Raw genomic sequence first — 13,616 nt, forward strand, 5'->3', positions numbered from 1 at the left:
GGCACGTCCGGGGCCGTGCTTCCCGCAGGGCTTCTCCTTCCTGCCGGGGCGCGTTTAAACGTGTGAGGGCTGGGCGAGTGCTCTCCTCCCCGGGAAGGCTCCTTGGTAGCACCGTCCTTACTCGCTCGCTCCCGGGGCGGGGAGACGCCTCAGGTGCGCCGTGCCTGCGGTCTGTGCCCTCAGCCGCCCGCGCCTCAAGGTGGCTGGGTCCGGGGAAGAAGGAGTGGGCTGTGGGGGCTCCGTAGCGCGATGAAGGGAGGGGTGTTTGTTGGGGCGGGTTACACCTGCCAGGGCCACGGTGCTGGGCCGGGTGTGGGAGCATTTCCTCTCCGAGTTACAGCTTTGTAGCCGCTCAAACCAGTGAGGCGTTTTGGTATAAAACAGGAGTGTCCGTGAGAAATCCCATGGAAAGTAGTTTTTTTCCAGTTTCTCATTACATAAGGATTAATTTATTGCTTTCTTTGTGATGGTGCCACTTCTGAATACTATAAGGTGATCAGGCAAAGCTGCACAAAGGTAAAGCGGTGTCAGAAGCTTCACACCTTGCTTTGCCTGCAGTTTCAAAGTTCTGCATTGCCGTAGGAGCCCAGCTACTCATTGAATTTTATTAACTATAGGGGGGAAGGTGGATTTTGAACCTGCTTTTGGGCTTCTGATGCTTACCATCTGGGCAGTAGTGCTTGTAATTAGATAAAGCTTTGTTGTGTTTCAGATTTAGTATGCCAAAGCTCGAAGCAAATGCAGCAATTAACATTTCAGAATGTCTGAATTGAGGTTATTTTTTTGGTTCACAAAGTAAGGCTTTTTGTTTAGTGTTTTAGTCATCTGCTGCACTGCAATTAAAGGTATTAACATTCAGCTTCATCTGTTCAGTATTGTTATTATAGAGTAAGAAAAAAAGGATTTCTAGAATACGTTTAAAATAATAAATTATCTTTACCTAGGTAGATGCCAGTTTGCAATGGGTCTTAAAACCTTCTGGAAGGACAACAAAGTTCTGATTGTTATGGGAGCTAGCCTGGGGCTAGTGCACTGGGGCTGGTATTACTTGAAGTCCAGTCCTATTTTCCAAGTGAAGACAGAGGATTTTTCTCCAGACCGTGAGATTCTGGCATTCATGATGCAAACTGCTCGCAAAAGTAAAGAAAAATAGCATTAGTACTTTGATTTTTGGGTAAGTTGCCTAATTAGTTGTATCTGTGTCTCTGAGGGAGAAGATGAATTAATTGGGAATTTTCAAACATACAGCCTTGGTGTTCTAACTTTAGTCTTTTGGAGTTTTATCCTCCTTTGCAACTGAGTTAATTTTTTGTACCTACATGGACCCAAAAAGTGCATCATAAGTCTCAAAAACTACTGCTAAATCCCACATTATGAGATCAATTAAGTGAGAGGATTATATGTCTTAAAGATATTTTAAAACAAGTGCCAGTAACTTCAGGACAGCAATCAAACTCGTGTGACTGGATCTGTAACAGTGTCCTTTTAGGCTTAAAACTGCCCAGAAATAATTGTGACTGTGCATAGTAACATGTTTTGTGTTAGTAGGGATGGTGATTACAGCAGAGAAACAAAATGAAGTAAAAGTGTAAATACTGTAGAGTTCACATAGAAACATAAATAAGCACTGATTTCAGTTTTACTGTTGTAAGAACTGAAAAACTTTCTTTGTGGGCCTCTTGAAGTAAGAAACCTTTGTTTGAGCCAGAGTTCTTGAAGTTGTTTGAACATCAAAAGCTATTGTTTTTGTTGCCTGGGAAGCGCTGCTGACCAGTTGAGTTCTTTAGTTCTTGAGTAAAATCAGGTGGAAATTGCTGTAGTTTTGGTACTTCAGTGAAGTTGTGTGTAGCCTCCTTACAGACCTGCTGGTAAGGGTGCAGACCAGTGGTCAGAATTGAAGTTATTGATAAGCAGGTATAATTGATGCACTCTCTGTGTTTGTAGCAAAATCATATTAGTAGATTTCCTCAGTTAAAAAGCATTATAGAATGCATAGGCCAGTGGAGGTTCAAGAGGCCCAGTGCTGTGTCCTGCACTGGGGTCACAGCCCCATGCTGAGTTACAGGGAAGAGTGGCTGGAGAGGTTCCTGGGAATGCTGTGACAGCTGCTGAACGTGAGCCAGTGTGTGCTGACAGTGCCTGTCCCTTGTGCTCGGCACTGCTGGGGGACACTGAGGTGCTGAATGAGCCCTGAGAAGGGCAGTGCTCCTGTCAGCAGTGCTGAGGGAGCTCCGGGTCTCCAGCCCAGGGAGAGGAAGGCTCAGGGCAGCCTTATATTTTCCTACAACACCTGGAAGGAGGCTGCAGGCAGGTGGGGGTCAGTCTCTGCTCCCGAGTGACAAGTGCTGGGACAAGAGGAAGTGGCCTCAGGTTGCACCAGGGGGTGTTTAGATTGGATGTTGGGAAAACTGTCTTCACAGGAAGGGTTGTCAAGCACTGGCACAGGCTGCCCAGGGAGGTGGCTGTGTCACCATTCCTGGAGGTGTTTAATGGATGCATAGATGTGGCATTTGGGGACGTGGTTCAGTGGTGGCTTGGCACTGCTGGGGTTACAGCAGGACTAGACTTCAAAGGTTTTTTCCAACCTAAGTGATTTTTTTTATGCAGTATTTGTCCTTCTGTGACTTTTCCTGGTGAAAACTAAAATAGGTCAAGCTATACAATATTTTCATAAGAATATTTGTTATAACTCTGACTTAATATTCCAACAATTATTCTAATATCTTTCTGGTTTTTATTGTAGGTATAACTAAACTTGAAGGTTTTCATCTGTGCCTGTTGCCAGAAAAGATGAAGAAAACTTCCTGGAGTAGAAAGAACTTTCTGCTTGTAGCAGGACTGTCACTTATAGGTGTTCATATAGGAAGCATGCTTGTAAACTTTGTTGCGAAAAAGTCTGCTCTATCTCATTCAGAAGCCAGAAGAGATCGTCCATAATGAAATAGCTTCCTGCTGTCACTATTTTTCTGTTTTGTAACATGATTTAAGCCTCGTTTTAAGAGAGCTGTGATGAGTAGTTTCAGGAATGTTATACTGTTTTGCACTGAAAATAATCCTTACCTGCAAAGAATTAAAATGTACCACTCCTAAAATTTAAAAGTGCAATGAATTATAGATCCAAGTAAAAATGCAATGTGTTTTTGGCTAGAATTAAAATCTTACCTTCAGAATGTCTCGCCTTGAAGCTAGAAAGCCTCCGTTACTTATTAGCGAGCCGCTAACAAGAGATGTAGTGAGTCAGTCGCTGTTTCTGCTGAGTGGGATATTAAAATCTTCCTACGGTCCTGCTGGTCGACTCAAGCAGCTGCACAATGGTGTGGGGGGCTGTGTTTGTACCACTTCCCAGTCCTCGGCCCTCCTGGGGCGCCTTTCCCTCAGCCAGCCCGTGCTGCGTGTCCTGACAGCCTCTGTACAGAACCACGTGTCACGTTTCAGTGACTGTGGCTTGTTCACTGCTATTCTTTGCTGTGGCTTCATTGAAAATTTCAGGAGCCTGAATGTTGCACCTTTTACTCTCATTACAATAAGCAAGCATCTTCTGAGTCTGTGCGTGGACCACCTGAAATCTGAGTCCTGTGGTTGCCGGGTGTCTGTGGATTTTAGCAGTGTTGAGACCCTTGTTTGTTTGGTTCGGAGCATTTTAACAAGCAAACCTGCTTGCATGCTTAATAAAACTGAAGTTGATCATCTCACCTCACTGGTTTTAAGGGCTTTTATATTTACTGTTCCATGTCACGTTGGGACTAATGCTGCTTTAGGGAAGTGTGTGGTAATACCTGTGAAGGGTGGAAGAGTTGTGGATTCTACAGTTCTTCCTGGTCTGCTGATAGAAGCACCAGAAGTCCAGCTGGGAAAACCACTTGCTGTCAAAAGGACTGGTTCAGACATGATCAAGATTGCCCTTTTCAGTGTGTCCATGTCAGGGGACGGCTCTAACCCTGAGGAAGGAACTATAGCGGTCCATCACGGAGTTTCTCTGGAAGTGTCGGAGCTGAATCAGTTGCTGAACGTGGGGAAGCAGCTGGTTAAGGATGAGGTGGGCCTTGTGGTGTGCCAGAAGGTGATGCATCCCTCCTTGAAGCAGTACCTGAAGGAGCAGGGTGTGGTGGCTGTGGACAGGGCCGGGCTGTCCCTGATGGAGCCCCTGGGCCGTGTGACAGGTAACAGGCCAGTTCTCTGCTTGAGCCATTGTCCTGCAGCTGTCTCTGTGAGGGGAGTGTCACCTGGGCTGGTGTCATGGCAGAGGAAGGTCTTTTATTTCCCTCTACTTTAGCCACAAGCAAGAGTTGCTCTTTTCTAGTCCACAAGCCATTTTTCAAGGTGACTGGGTCTTCTGTGCAGGTCCTGATGGTGGCATACCACAGTTGTTATTACTGCTTGTGGCATGAGGGATATCCAGTTCCAGTTTGTTTTCAAACTTTGATTCAAGGCAAATGAAACAATTACTTTTTTTAATCTCAAATTGCCACCAAGTCTTGCACCCTGAAGGTGTTGCTTTCTGTGATTTCCTGTGTGAATTGAAATGACAGGTATTGAACAATGTATATAACTTAAAAAGCCAAGAGGAATAAAGGTGATGCCTTATGAAATGCATGAGCTAGCTCTTCTGATGCTGCCACATACTGTTTTCTCCTTTTTTAATTGACAGGTTCACAGCCTATAGCTTCCATACATTCATTGCCTCCTGGCTGTTATGGCAGCTTGAAAGATTTGTGTGTTGAGAGTTTTGCTTCAAAGCATTTTCTACATCTAATTCCTGGGGACACAGTTATCTGCAGCCTGATACTCTGTAACAGAAGTGAAACAGCATGGGATGAGTTGAAGGTAGGTAAATTTTCTTCAAATATTTTCTGGGAAAGTCATATTTTTAATAGAAAAATACTGAGAAATATGAAATACATTGAGTTTAGAAGCATAGTTTTTCAGTACATAAATTATTTGTTTCCAGAATTTCAAAATCCTTGAAGTGCTCATGTTCATTTAATGCCTCTGTTTTAATACAGGAAGTTATTTAGGGACAGGTACATCTTTACCTGTTCTTGAGGCCAGTACTGGATAAACATTCTCATTTTCATTACTTTATCTATGAGAACATTAAAATCAAAACTGCCTAGCAAAAAGCCAGCAGCAACACATACAATGATAGTCAAGCATTGTTTTGCATTGAACATTTGGTCTGGAAATGTCGTTGATACTGATTGACTTTTTATATATAGCCCTGTTTTGAAAAAAGAAGGGTTGAAATGCTGCTTTTTATTTCTGCTTTTCCATAGTGTGGACAAATAAAGACAATTTCTTATTAAGTGAACAAGGTCTGGAAATCTCTCAGCAGTTTTATATCCACATGTAATTCAACTTTATGGAATCTGTAGCAGAAACTACTGAAAATTTTATTCTGGTGTTTTTTTCAATGGGGACAAATCCTATTAATCATGATATGTTTAACAAGAATTTTCTGTGATTTTCAGCGTGTCTGTGAAACTGCAGAACACGTGTTGCAGTTAACAGTGAAGGAACCTTTGGCATTATTAGGAGGGGGCTGTACAGAAACTCACCTGGCTTCATACCTAAGACACAAGGTACGTAAGATGTAAGGGTTTTAAAGATGCTTAATGTACTTAAGAATTTATGTAGAATCACTGTGACAGTAAAACACTTGTTTCTTTCTAGGTTAATGTGGCATTTTGCTAACTACTAATATAAAATAAGGAGTCTATTTGAAGCACTGAGTTTTAATTATATCTCTTAAAATTAACACTATATTTGTACTTGTTGATCTTTCTTTAGGTATCTGTTGTAGTAACTGCATGTTTTTAAGTGTTGAAAATATGCAGGGTTTTTATATTGAGAGATGATCATGCAGAACTCTGCTTTGACTCTTTCCTATCATGGGATAATAATGAAACATTTTTTAGTTAGAACTGAACCATCTGTTTTGGGGGGGAAAAAAGCAGCAGTATGATACATGCTTAAAATTACTTCTGTGAAACTGTGTTCTAACTTTGCTTTCCTGGTTCTGGTTTCTTTTTTAGAGCTACAGCCTGCCTGCCAGCACTCTCAGAGACCTGGGTTGTTCTCAGACACAGTACCGCCTGGTTGCTGAGGGGTTTTGCCGCGCCCTCGAGTCTGTAGCTCGCGCTCTTAGTCACGATGGAGAAGAAGTCCTGACAGATGTGGTGTATGGGCACTGCTGGTTTGTTCCCCCCGGTTCTCCCTGTGTCTCCAGGTGGTCAGATTTAGTTTCCAAATGCAGCTGTGGGGCGAGTGGTAGCACAGAGGACCTCAGCTGGAGCTTTTTGCAAGGCCAGTCTGGCTCTCCTGTTTTACAGGGCTGCCCTCAAGAGCCCTCAGTAAAGGTTGCTGACCTCCGGGTTCTGGATTGCTTTGCTGCCAAGTGCAGCGGCCTGCAAGTAGCTCTGGAGACAGCCAACCTGATTTTGGATCTCTCATACATAATTGAAGATCAAAATTAGCTCTGATCTAACATGATTTGTGTTGTTTAGCAAGACAACACTGAATTGAAGGCAGGCTAATCTATAATGTGTTAAAATATTTGAATGGGTTAGAGGGTGGACAGCAGACAGAAATTTTAAATTCAACAGTTGGCCATTGAAAACTCCTCTCATTGTTAATCTGCTGTGCTCTCAAGCATTTTCAAATGTTCAACCTGTTCCCTCTGCATTAAGGAAAGTTTTGGATGTTGGTTAGCTCTGTGGCATCTTCAAAGGAATGGGAAAAATGGATTCACTTGCTGAGAAAATGTTATGTATTAGGGTTTATAGTGTCTCAGCAAAAGCTTTACACATCTAAAGAGACTTTTATATTACAGCAGAATTGAATCACTGGTATTTTTAATTTTGTAGGTAAAAAAGGCTTAGCAGATACCTTAAGCCACTTGTTTTTAAATTTGTCCTGAAGTTTTTGTTACCGTATACTATATGCAGATGCAGTTTCTATTTCTAAATGGTGAAAAATTTAAATTCATATTAGTAATTTATTTAGCAAGTTAGAAAAATTCAACCTGTAGCTCTTAACGTAGCAGGTAGGTAATAGAAGATTTGAAAATAAATGGCAGACTGGGTGGAAAAAACTTTTGTGAAGTGGACCTTGATTATCTTCTGTGGAATACAGGGCAGTGTATAATGAAGTTTCTGTCATCCCAGCAAAGCTGCAAGGATGTCCCACTTACCATTCAATTAACTCTTTGACTGTGCATGGCTTCTTTTAATGAAGTAAGGCTTTAAGCTGTTCAGACTTGTTTTGATCTTTAAATAAGACTGTAGACTGAATGATCAAAACTTTTTCTTATTCTCAGCTTGCATGCAAGATCAAAAAGGGTGCTACATTTTCTTATTTAAGCTCATTTTCTTTGCCACTTTTCTTCTCCCTCTTTGTTTTCAGTCACAGGGGACAAATCATGCATGGTGCATTTTCAGAAAACGTCCAACTCAGTTGTTGTCTAGTCTGCTTATTTTTTCCTGCTCTCTTAAGATTTTAATATATTTGTTTACTGCATATAATCAGTAGAATTGTTATATATAACTCAGTTTTGAAATATGTAATTAAAACCTGATCTTTCCAGGCCTTCTGTACAAAGTTCTTTTAATTTTGAGAACACAAGTAATCATTTTCTCCCTGGGAAAAAAAAATGAAGAGTTATTTAAAGTTCTTTATCTTTTTATGACCTGAAATGATTGCTTCAGTGCTGTAAGGCATACTTTGGGGACTTGTGCAAGAATGTTACAAGGCTTGAGAATGGAGGCTGCTGAAAGCTGGTTTGAAAGCTAATAAGGCTGCTTTCATATCTTGATCCTCCCATATGCCATGAACTATCTGAAAACATCAGGAATAATGAAGCCAAATGATGGTGCACATCTAAAGGCACAGAAGAATCTTGGTAATACTTCATCTAATTATGACTCTCCAGCTCAGAGTGCTGAATTATACTATTTGACTTCCTATAATAGCAGCTTGTTATGCAGTGTGGAAAATGTTCAGTTTAGTGACTACAGCTGTGAAGTGAAAATTAAAACAATATTCAAGCAGAAGCAGTTGTGAGTGTTCTTTTGTCTTGGTATCTGAAGGTCAAATCACAGGTCTTGAACCAGAGCTGACAATGATTTTTATTCTCCCCCCAAAAGAAAGTCACAGATTAAAAAACTGAAAAAATTAAATTTAATTTTTAAGTAGCTAAAAATCATTTATATGTGAACTAAAGATTTTTTTCATATATAGATAACTTTAATAACAATTAATTTTTGCCTTCTACTGTAGCTAAAAAGGATAAATAAGCAGCCTGCTCTGCTATTTATGGACAGTATAGGTTTAGTTCTCAGTTGTACTACAGTAGGCTTGAACCTTTAATGTTTCTTGTTGCCTCATCTTTGAGGGGTAACATAGGAGGAGTACAGCTTTGGATAGTTTTTAAAATCCACGTAAAAAGAATTTTGACTCAAATCGAACAGCAACATAAAGTAACTTTTTTGAACTTGATGTTTTCTAATAAAACTTGGGTGCAAAAATTGTTGGGTTTCCCTGTGTGTTTCAAATTGACAGAATGAAATATGGTCAGCTGTAATGCCACTGAGAAGCCACTCTGGTTTTATTCCTGTTCCCCTTGGCATTTGTTTGGAATTTGAGATCAGCTGTGTCAGACATATCAGCAATTCTTACTGTATCATGTCTTCAAAGTCTGTGCTCTGCTGTTCAGTGGATGTTTGTGTGATGCTAATCCTTGAAGACAGGCTAGAAACAGGTTTGTGACTTTGGGAAACTTCACCTTACTATATTGGTGGCATAACACTGGTTTGTTGGTTTAATTTTTTTTTTTTTTTTAATTCAAGTGTTTGGGTTTTTTTAGGCTGAGCAGCCACTACAGTGTTAGATCTGTCCCAGTAAGAAGGGTATTGATTGCTGTCAAAGCTTGTAAGGAAAATAGTGCCTGGAATATCACAGGCACAGCAGAGCTTGTACAAAACAATTCACACCTTACCCAAAACCTGTACTCTTGAGTTTTACTTGTGCCCGTATTTTGCTGTGCTGGTTAGCAAAATGTGGTATTTATCACATTTTCAGCAGTGCCATGAGATCTGAGTCATGTAAGTATTACACTCTTGAATATCAGAAAAATCAATGTCTTTGAGTCAATGTCGTAGCAAGAACTTTAACTGGATCTGTGTTTACTGCTGTTCTGAAGATGCAGAAATAGTCTGACTTTATTGCAAAGGGACTGCCTCCAGCATGCTTACAATCTGCCAGCCAGACTTTTTGAGAAGCCATATTACAATGGGTAGTTCTAGAATATTAGTAGCTTCTATCCACTATTGTAAATACAAGTCATTTCTATACAAGTCATTTTTCAGCAGGGACAAGTTGCACAGTACTAATAAATAACTTTTTGACCAGTAACACTGTGATCTTAAATTCTCAGTTAAGAAATAACTTTGCTTTTTGTCTGTATGCATTGCCTGGTTTAAATTAGTCTTGCACATCATAAGCTCAAGAGCATATACAAATTTATTCTCTATGCTGGAAGCAGAACTGTAGTTACAGTGTTTGTAAGTACAGCCACCATGTCATTATTTCAGGCACCAGTAAAATTAAGTGCAGAACGGGTTCCAGGATTGGGCTGCTTGACCTAATCATTAAACTCATTTTATTTTCACACCTTACTGCAAGCATCTTTATAAAGTTGAGCTTTTAAATCTGCTTGCACATGAAAAGCTTTTATTCAAGCTTTTATCATGTGCCTCGAAGGCCCCAGCTATTTGTGTCTGCCTTCTGGAAACTGATTACCAGTGTCCTTGTTATTTTTTGTCTGGACAACATCAGCTCTCTTCAGGTACACGTTAAATACACATTAAATACTAGCTGCCCTTTTTTTTTTTCTTTTTCCTAATATTATTACATGATGTCTACTAAGCATTTGTGTGGCAGCACTGTGATGTCAACAGCTATTCCTGATTGGTAACCCTCTTTTTATAAACCATTATATTTAGTCTCTTCAAGGCTTTATGACATTGGTAGACCAATATGTTATCCCTGATAAAAAAACTGTGAGGTGTGGGGAAAACTGAGTTCCCTAATCTGTGGCAATGACTCTGAAGGACCCTGAGTCACCATTTGCGTGTGGGCTGTGCAGGCTCTGCTGATGGATGGTGCACTCGGGCAATGGCTGAATGGTTTTTTCAGGGAATTGTAGCGACTATGGTACCTTCAGTTCTTGGAAGACTTCATGACTTATTTAAGAGCCAGAAACAAAACTATTTCACTGTCATTTATTACTTTGTAACTAATATTCTTCCTGCCACACACCTGCCCAGCCGCTTGCTCATGCCTCAGCTCAACAGAGGGAGAAAATGAGATGAAAAGCCTCCTGGGTCCAGATAAGGCTCTCCTGCTGTGTTTCCCACTCTTCTCCCCTAAACTGCTCGCTGCCAAGTGGCATTTTGCCCTTTTTTAGATGTGTTTAAGGAGAGCCGCCACAGGCGCGGGGCGGCTGCTGGAGCCCCCTGCTCCCCACAGGGCTCCTGAGGGGCCCCACGGGCGCCATTTTGAGAGCCCTCACGACGGCTGCTGGAGGGTGCGGAAAATCGCTGCGTTTAATGAAACCTGGAAATCACTAGGACTGCCAACAAAGCCCAGTCCTGGGAAAGGTGCTGGGAAAATGGGGTTTTCCCCTGTGCAGCGAGTGCTTCAGGAGGGACAGGCACCCTTGAGAGCTGACCTCAGAAAAGGGACAAAGAAAAGCCCGGCTCCTTTGCCAAGTGTGGTGTGAAGCCAATGGTTCCTGATGGCGGTTATGCAGGGCAGCTGTGACAGACTGCCCTGATCCCCTCAGAGATAGATCCCACCTGCGGAGAAGCAAGGGTGCATGGTGTGCTGAAGGACTGGGGAGCTTTGGGGATTTGGGCACTTTCTGGGAAGGCGAGATCGCTTCCCAGTAGCTTTGAAAAGGGGAAAGGCCCAGCAGCGCTTCATGAGGGAGCTCCCATGTACGAGCACCTACCCGCAGCCATGAGGGCTCCTCAGGAGTGCCTGAGGACACGAGCATAGGAGAGAGACAGGATTGACCCATGGCCCCTCCATCATCATGTGAGCTGCAGTCTGCAGGGTGACTCCAAAAAGTGAGTTTTAGTTTACTTACATTTACATTTTCTTTGCACCAGCACTGTGCCCGCTAAGCAAATGGTTGTGTGACATGGCTGGCTGTTGATGCCAGCCCTTTTCCTCTCTTTCTGCTTTCCATTGCTTCATTTTTAAGCAATGAAATGTTTTTTTCTCTAACTAATGAAGGTGGGAGAAATTCTTCACTTGCTTTTGCATACCTTAACCCTGGTATGCTGTATGTGTTTCTTCTTTGGGATCGCTAGCAGAAGTGAGGAAAAGAACGATTTTCAGTTTTTACTTGAGTTCTTTTTGGATATTTAAAATCATGATCCTGGGAAGCATGTCCTGAAACTGCCTGTCCTTGCATCACTGAAGTGTCATGTAGTTGCAATCAGCATTGCACTGACTTCCATGGTTTGTGTTTGACCCAGATATCTTTGCTGAATCAGGTTTTGAACTGTCCTGTCATGATGCTTTACTTGTAATTGTGAATTTGTCCATAAATTATTCTGTTTTGTTCCATAAATTGTTTGGTCTGGCCAGTCAGATGTGTTAATGTTCTACAGCTGGAACATTTCTAATTGAAAGTTGTTTTCAGCTGAAACAAGGTTATTTGGGTAATAGCTCTGACAGCTGAAGATGCTCTTGCTGTTTCTTACCTTTGAAATTAACTAGGTAGAAGAATATAATACAAAATGCTACAAAAGTCGAATACTTGAACCCTATATTTAATAATCCAGAGCAGAATTCTGAGGGGACTGTGAGTGCACATGTCCTGGTTTTAGGTGTTAAGAAGATCTGTTGTGTCTGTTGAATCAGAATAGCTGCTAAATGAAAAATCCTTCTAAAACTGCATGCACAACAGCAGATGTCACTCCAGTTTTTAGTTGGGTTCGCAGAGAAGGATTTGCTTCACTGCAAGAATAACTCTTGCATGACATTATTGCTTAGGTTTAATATCATGTGTTGAGGAATAGATGGAACACATCACAGAATTTCTGAGATTAACTGATGATTGCTGGGGTAAATACCAGAGAAATGCTGTGTTTCTGGACTCTCTCCATTTGGAGCTGAGTGTTTTGGCATGGGGTAGAACCAGTTTGTGAAGAGCTGTGGGCAGTGAGCATCAATACACACCCTATGCATGGTGTGTGTTTAAGGCAGTGGGGCTCTCTGTTAACTGAGAGGAATGTGCAGCTGCATGGCTGAACTGATCTAAGAGTTTTGAGATTGTATTATAATTAAGTATATTTTAAGCAAACTACAGCAAACAGTCTGAAGGAGCACTTTGTTTCAGTGTTCATACTTTGGTCATAATAATTGCTAAATTTATCCAAAATTCATGTAGGATTTCAAGTTTCAAGTTTCTGGAAGTAGTGCTGATTGAAGCAGGCACATCCTGTATGACTTTATATGTACTATGTGTTGCAAAGTGTACGATGTAAGTTTTTATCTGTACTATAATATTTTATGTGTACTTTGTAAATGTGCTATCTAAGGTTTTATGTGTACTATGTGTTAGGCCAAAAATCTCATGGCAAGGTGGTAGAATAGGTTTCCTGAACACAAAAAGAAACATGAACATCTACAATCTTAAAAATGTGGTTTTGGTTGGGTTTGCACACTGGAAGGGGATCGAAAACCTCCCCTGCTACTGGCCCTAAAGACACTAGAGTAGAAAGCAAGATTATTTCTGTATCATAGGTTACTTCTAGTTGCCTGAAACTATGTCTTGTGGGCATAAAGTCATCCAGAGCTACATCTGTCTGAATCTAGTGCCTGCAGAGAAAGGAAGGTAGTTGTTTTTACATTAGAGGAAGAAAAGAAAAAAAATTTTATGATATTAAAATGCATTTTAGGGGGAAAAGGAATGGTTGTACCTCTGCAAAAATCCAGAGGTGAGTTTCCATTTTGCTGACAGACGTTTGGCTTGAAGTTTTGGGTAGTGAAAAGTGCTGCAGATAGTTATCTTTGTAACAGGTTAATATGAAATGTCTCTTGAATGTGCATACCACATACAATACAAGGATGACTTGCAGTATTGGGAAACAGGGATTTATTTGCCATGATGCTTTGGTCATACCTAGCATTGCTGCAGGGTGCCAGGCAGGTGATATTAAAGGACTCAAAATAAAATACTTATCTATATTTACAGCTTCGGATAGAGAATATTTGCCAGCCTAAGTGTGACTGTGTGTAGTGACTGGCAAAGCCAGCAATAATTGTAAGGCATGAAATCAATTCCATAGCTGTAACAAATACAGTTTAAAAAACAGCCATGAAACACAGAGCAGGGTGGATTTGGAGCCACAGGCCAAGAAATTATTTCTCTATAGGGTGGAAAGAAAACACTCAATTTTATCATAATTGTGTAGTAAGGCTCCCTGAATAGAGAATTAGATTCATGTTTTCAGGTAGAAAAAGCATAGAGTTGTTTGGCAAGGCCACCCTGGTCATAACTGTGTGTGTAGTAGGAAGAATACCTGGTCAAAAAATCAGTTTATTGA

The 13,616-nt window shown here is 41.1% G+C and overlaps 2 protein-coding genes across 5 annotated transcripts; both read left to right on the forward strand.

Moving 5' to 3' along the window:
* The first annotated feature begins 4 nt into the window (after window positions 1-4).
* Window positions 5-2,978, forward strand: LOC131555769 (uncharacterized). Of its 4 annotated transcripts, none has more exons than XM_058801992.1 (3): window positions 5-153; window positions 945-1,174; window positions 2,744-2,978. In XM_058801992.1, exon 2 carries the CDS (start codon window positions 962-964, stop codon window positions 1,151-1,153), a length of 192 nt encoding a protein of 63 aa, XP_058657975.1. In that variant the 5' UTR covers window positions 5-153; window positions 945-961; the 3' UTR covers window positions 1,154-1,174; window positions 2,744-2,978. The 4 variants fall into 4 exon arrangements, with proteins under 4 accessions (XP_058657975.1, XP_058657974.1, XP_058657976.1 ...); XM_058801991.1 differs by having other exon boundaries at window positions 104-199; XM_058801993.1 differs by having other exon boundaries at window positions 104-199; window positions 949-1,174.
* Window positions 53-8,371, forward strand: MKKS (MKKS centrosomal shuttling protein). The gene is made up of 5 exons (XM_058801987.1): window positions 53-199; window positions 2,744-4,160; window positions 4,649-4,824; window positions 5,469-5,579; window positions 6,033-8,371. The coding sequence occupies exons 2-5, from the start codon at window positions 3,170-3,172 to the stop codon at window positions 6,471-6,473; spliced, it is 1,719 nt and encodes a 572-aa protein (XP_058657970.1). The 5' UTR covers window positions 53-199; window positions 2,744-3,169; the 3' UTR covers window positions 6,474-8,371.
* Window positions 8,372-13,616: the final 5,245 nt, after the last annotated feature.

The sequence above is a fragment of the Ammospiza caudacuta genome, chromosome 3 (assembly GCF_027887145.1).
Source record: "Ammospiza caudacuta isolate bAmmCau1 chromosome 3, bAmmCau1.pri, whole genome shotgun sequence".
Taxonomy (NCBI): domain Eukaryota; kingdom Metazoa; phylum Chordata; class Aves; order Passeriformes; family Passerellidae; genus Ammospiza; species Ammospiza caudacuta.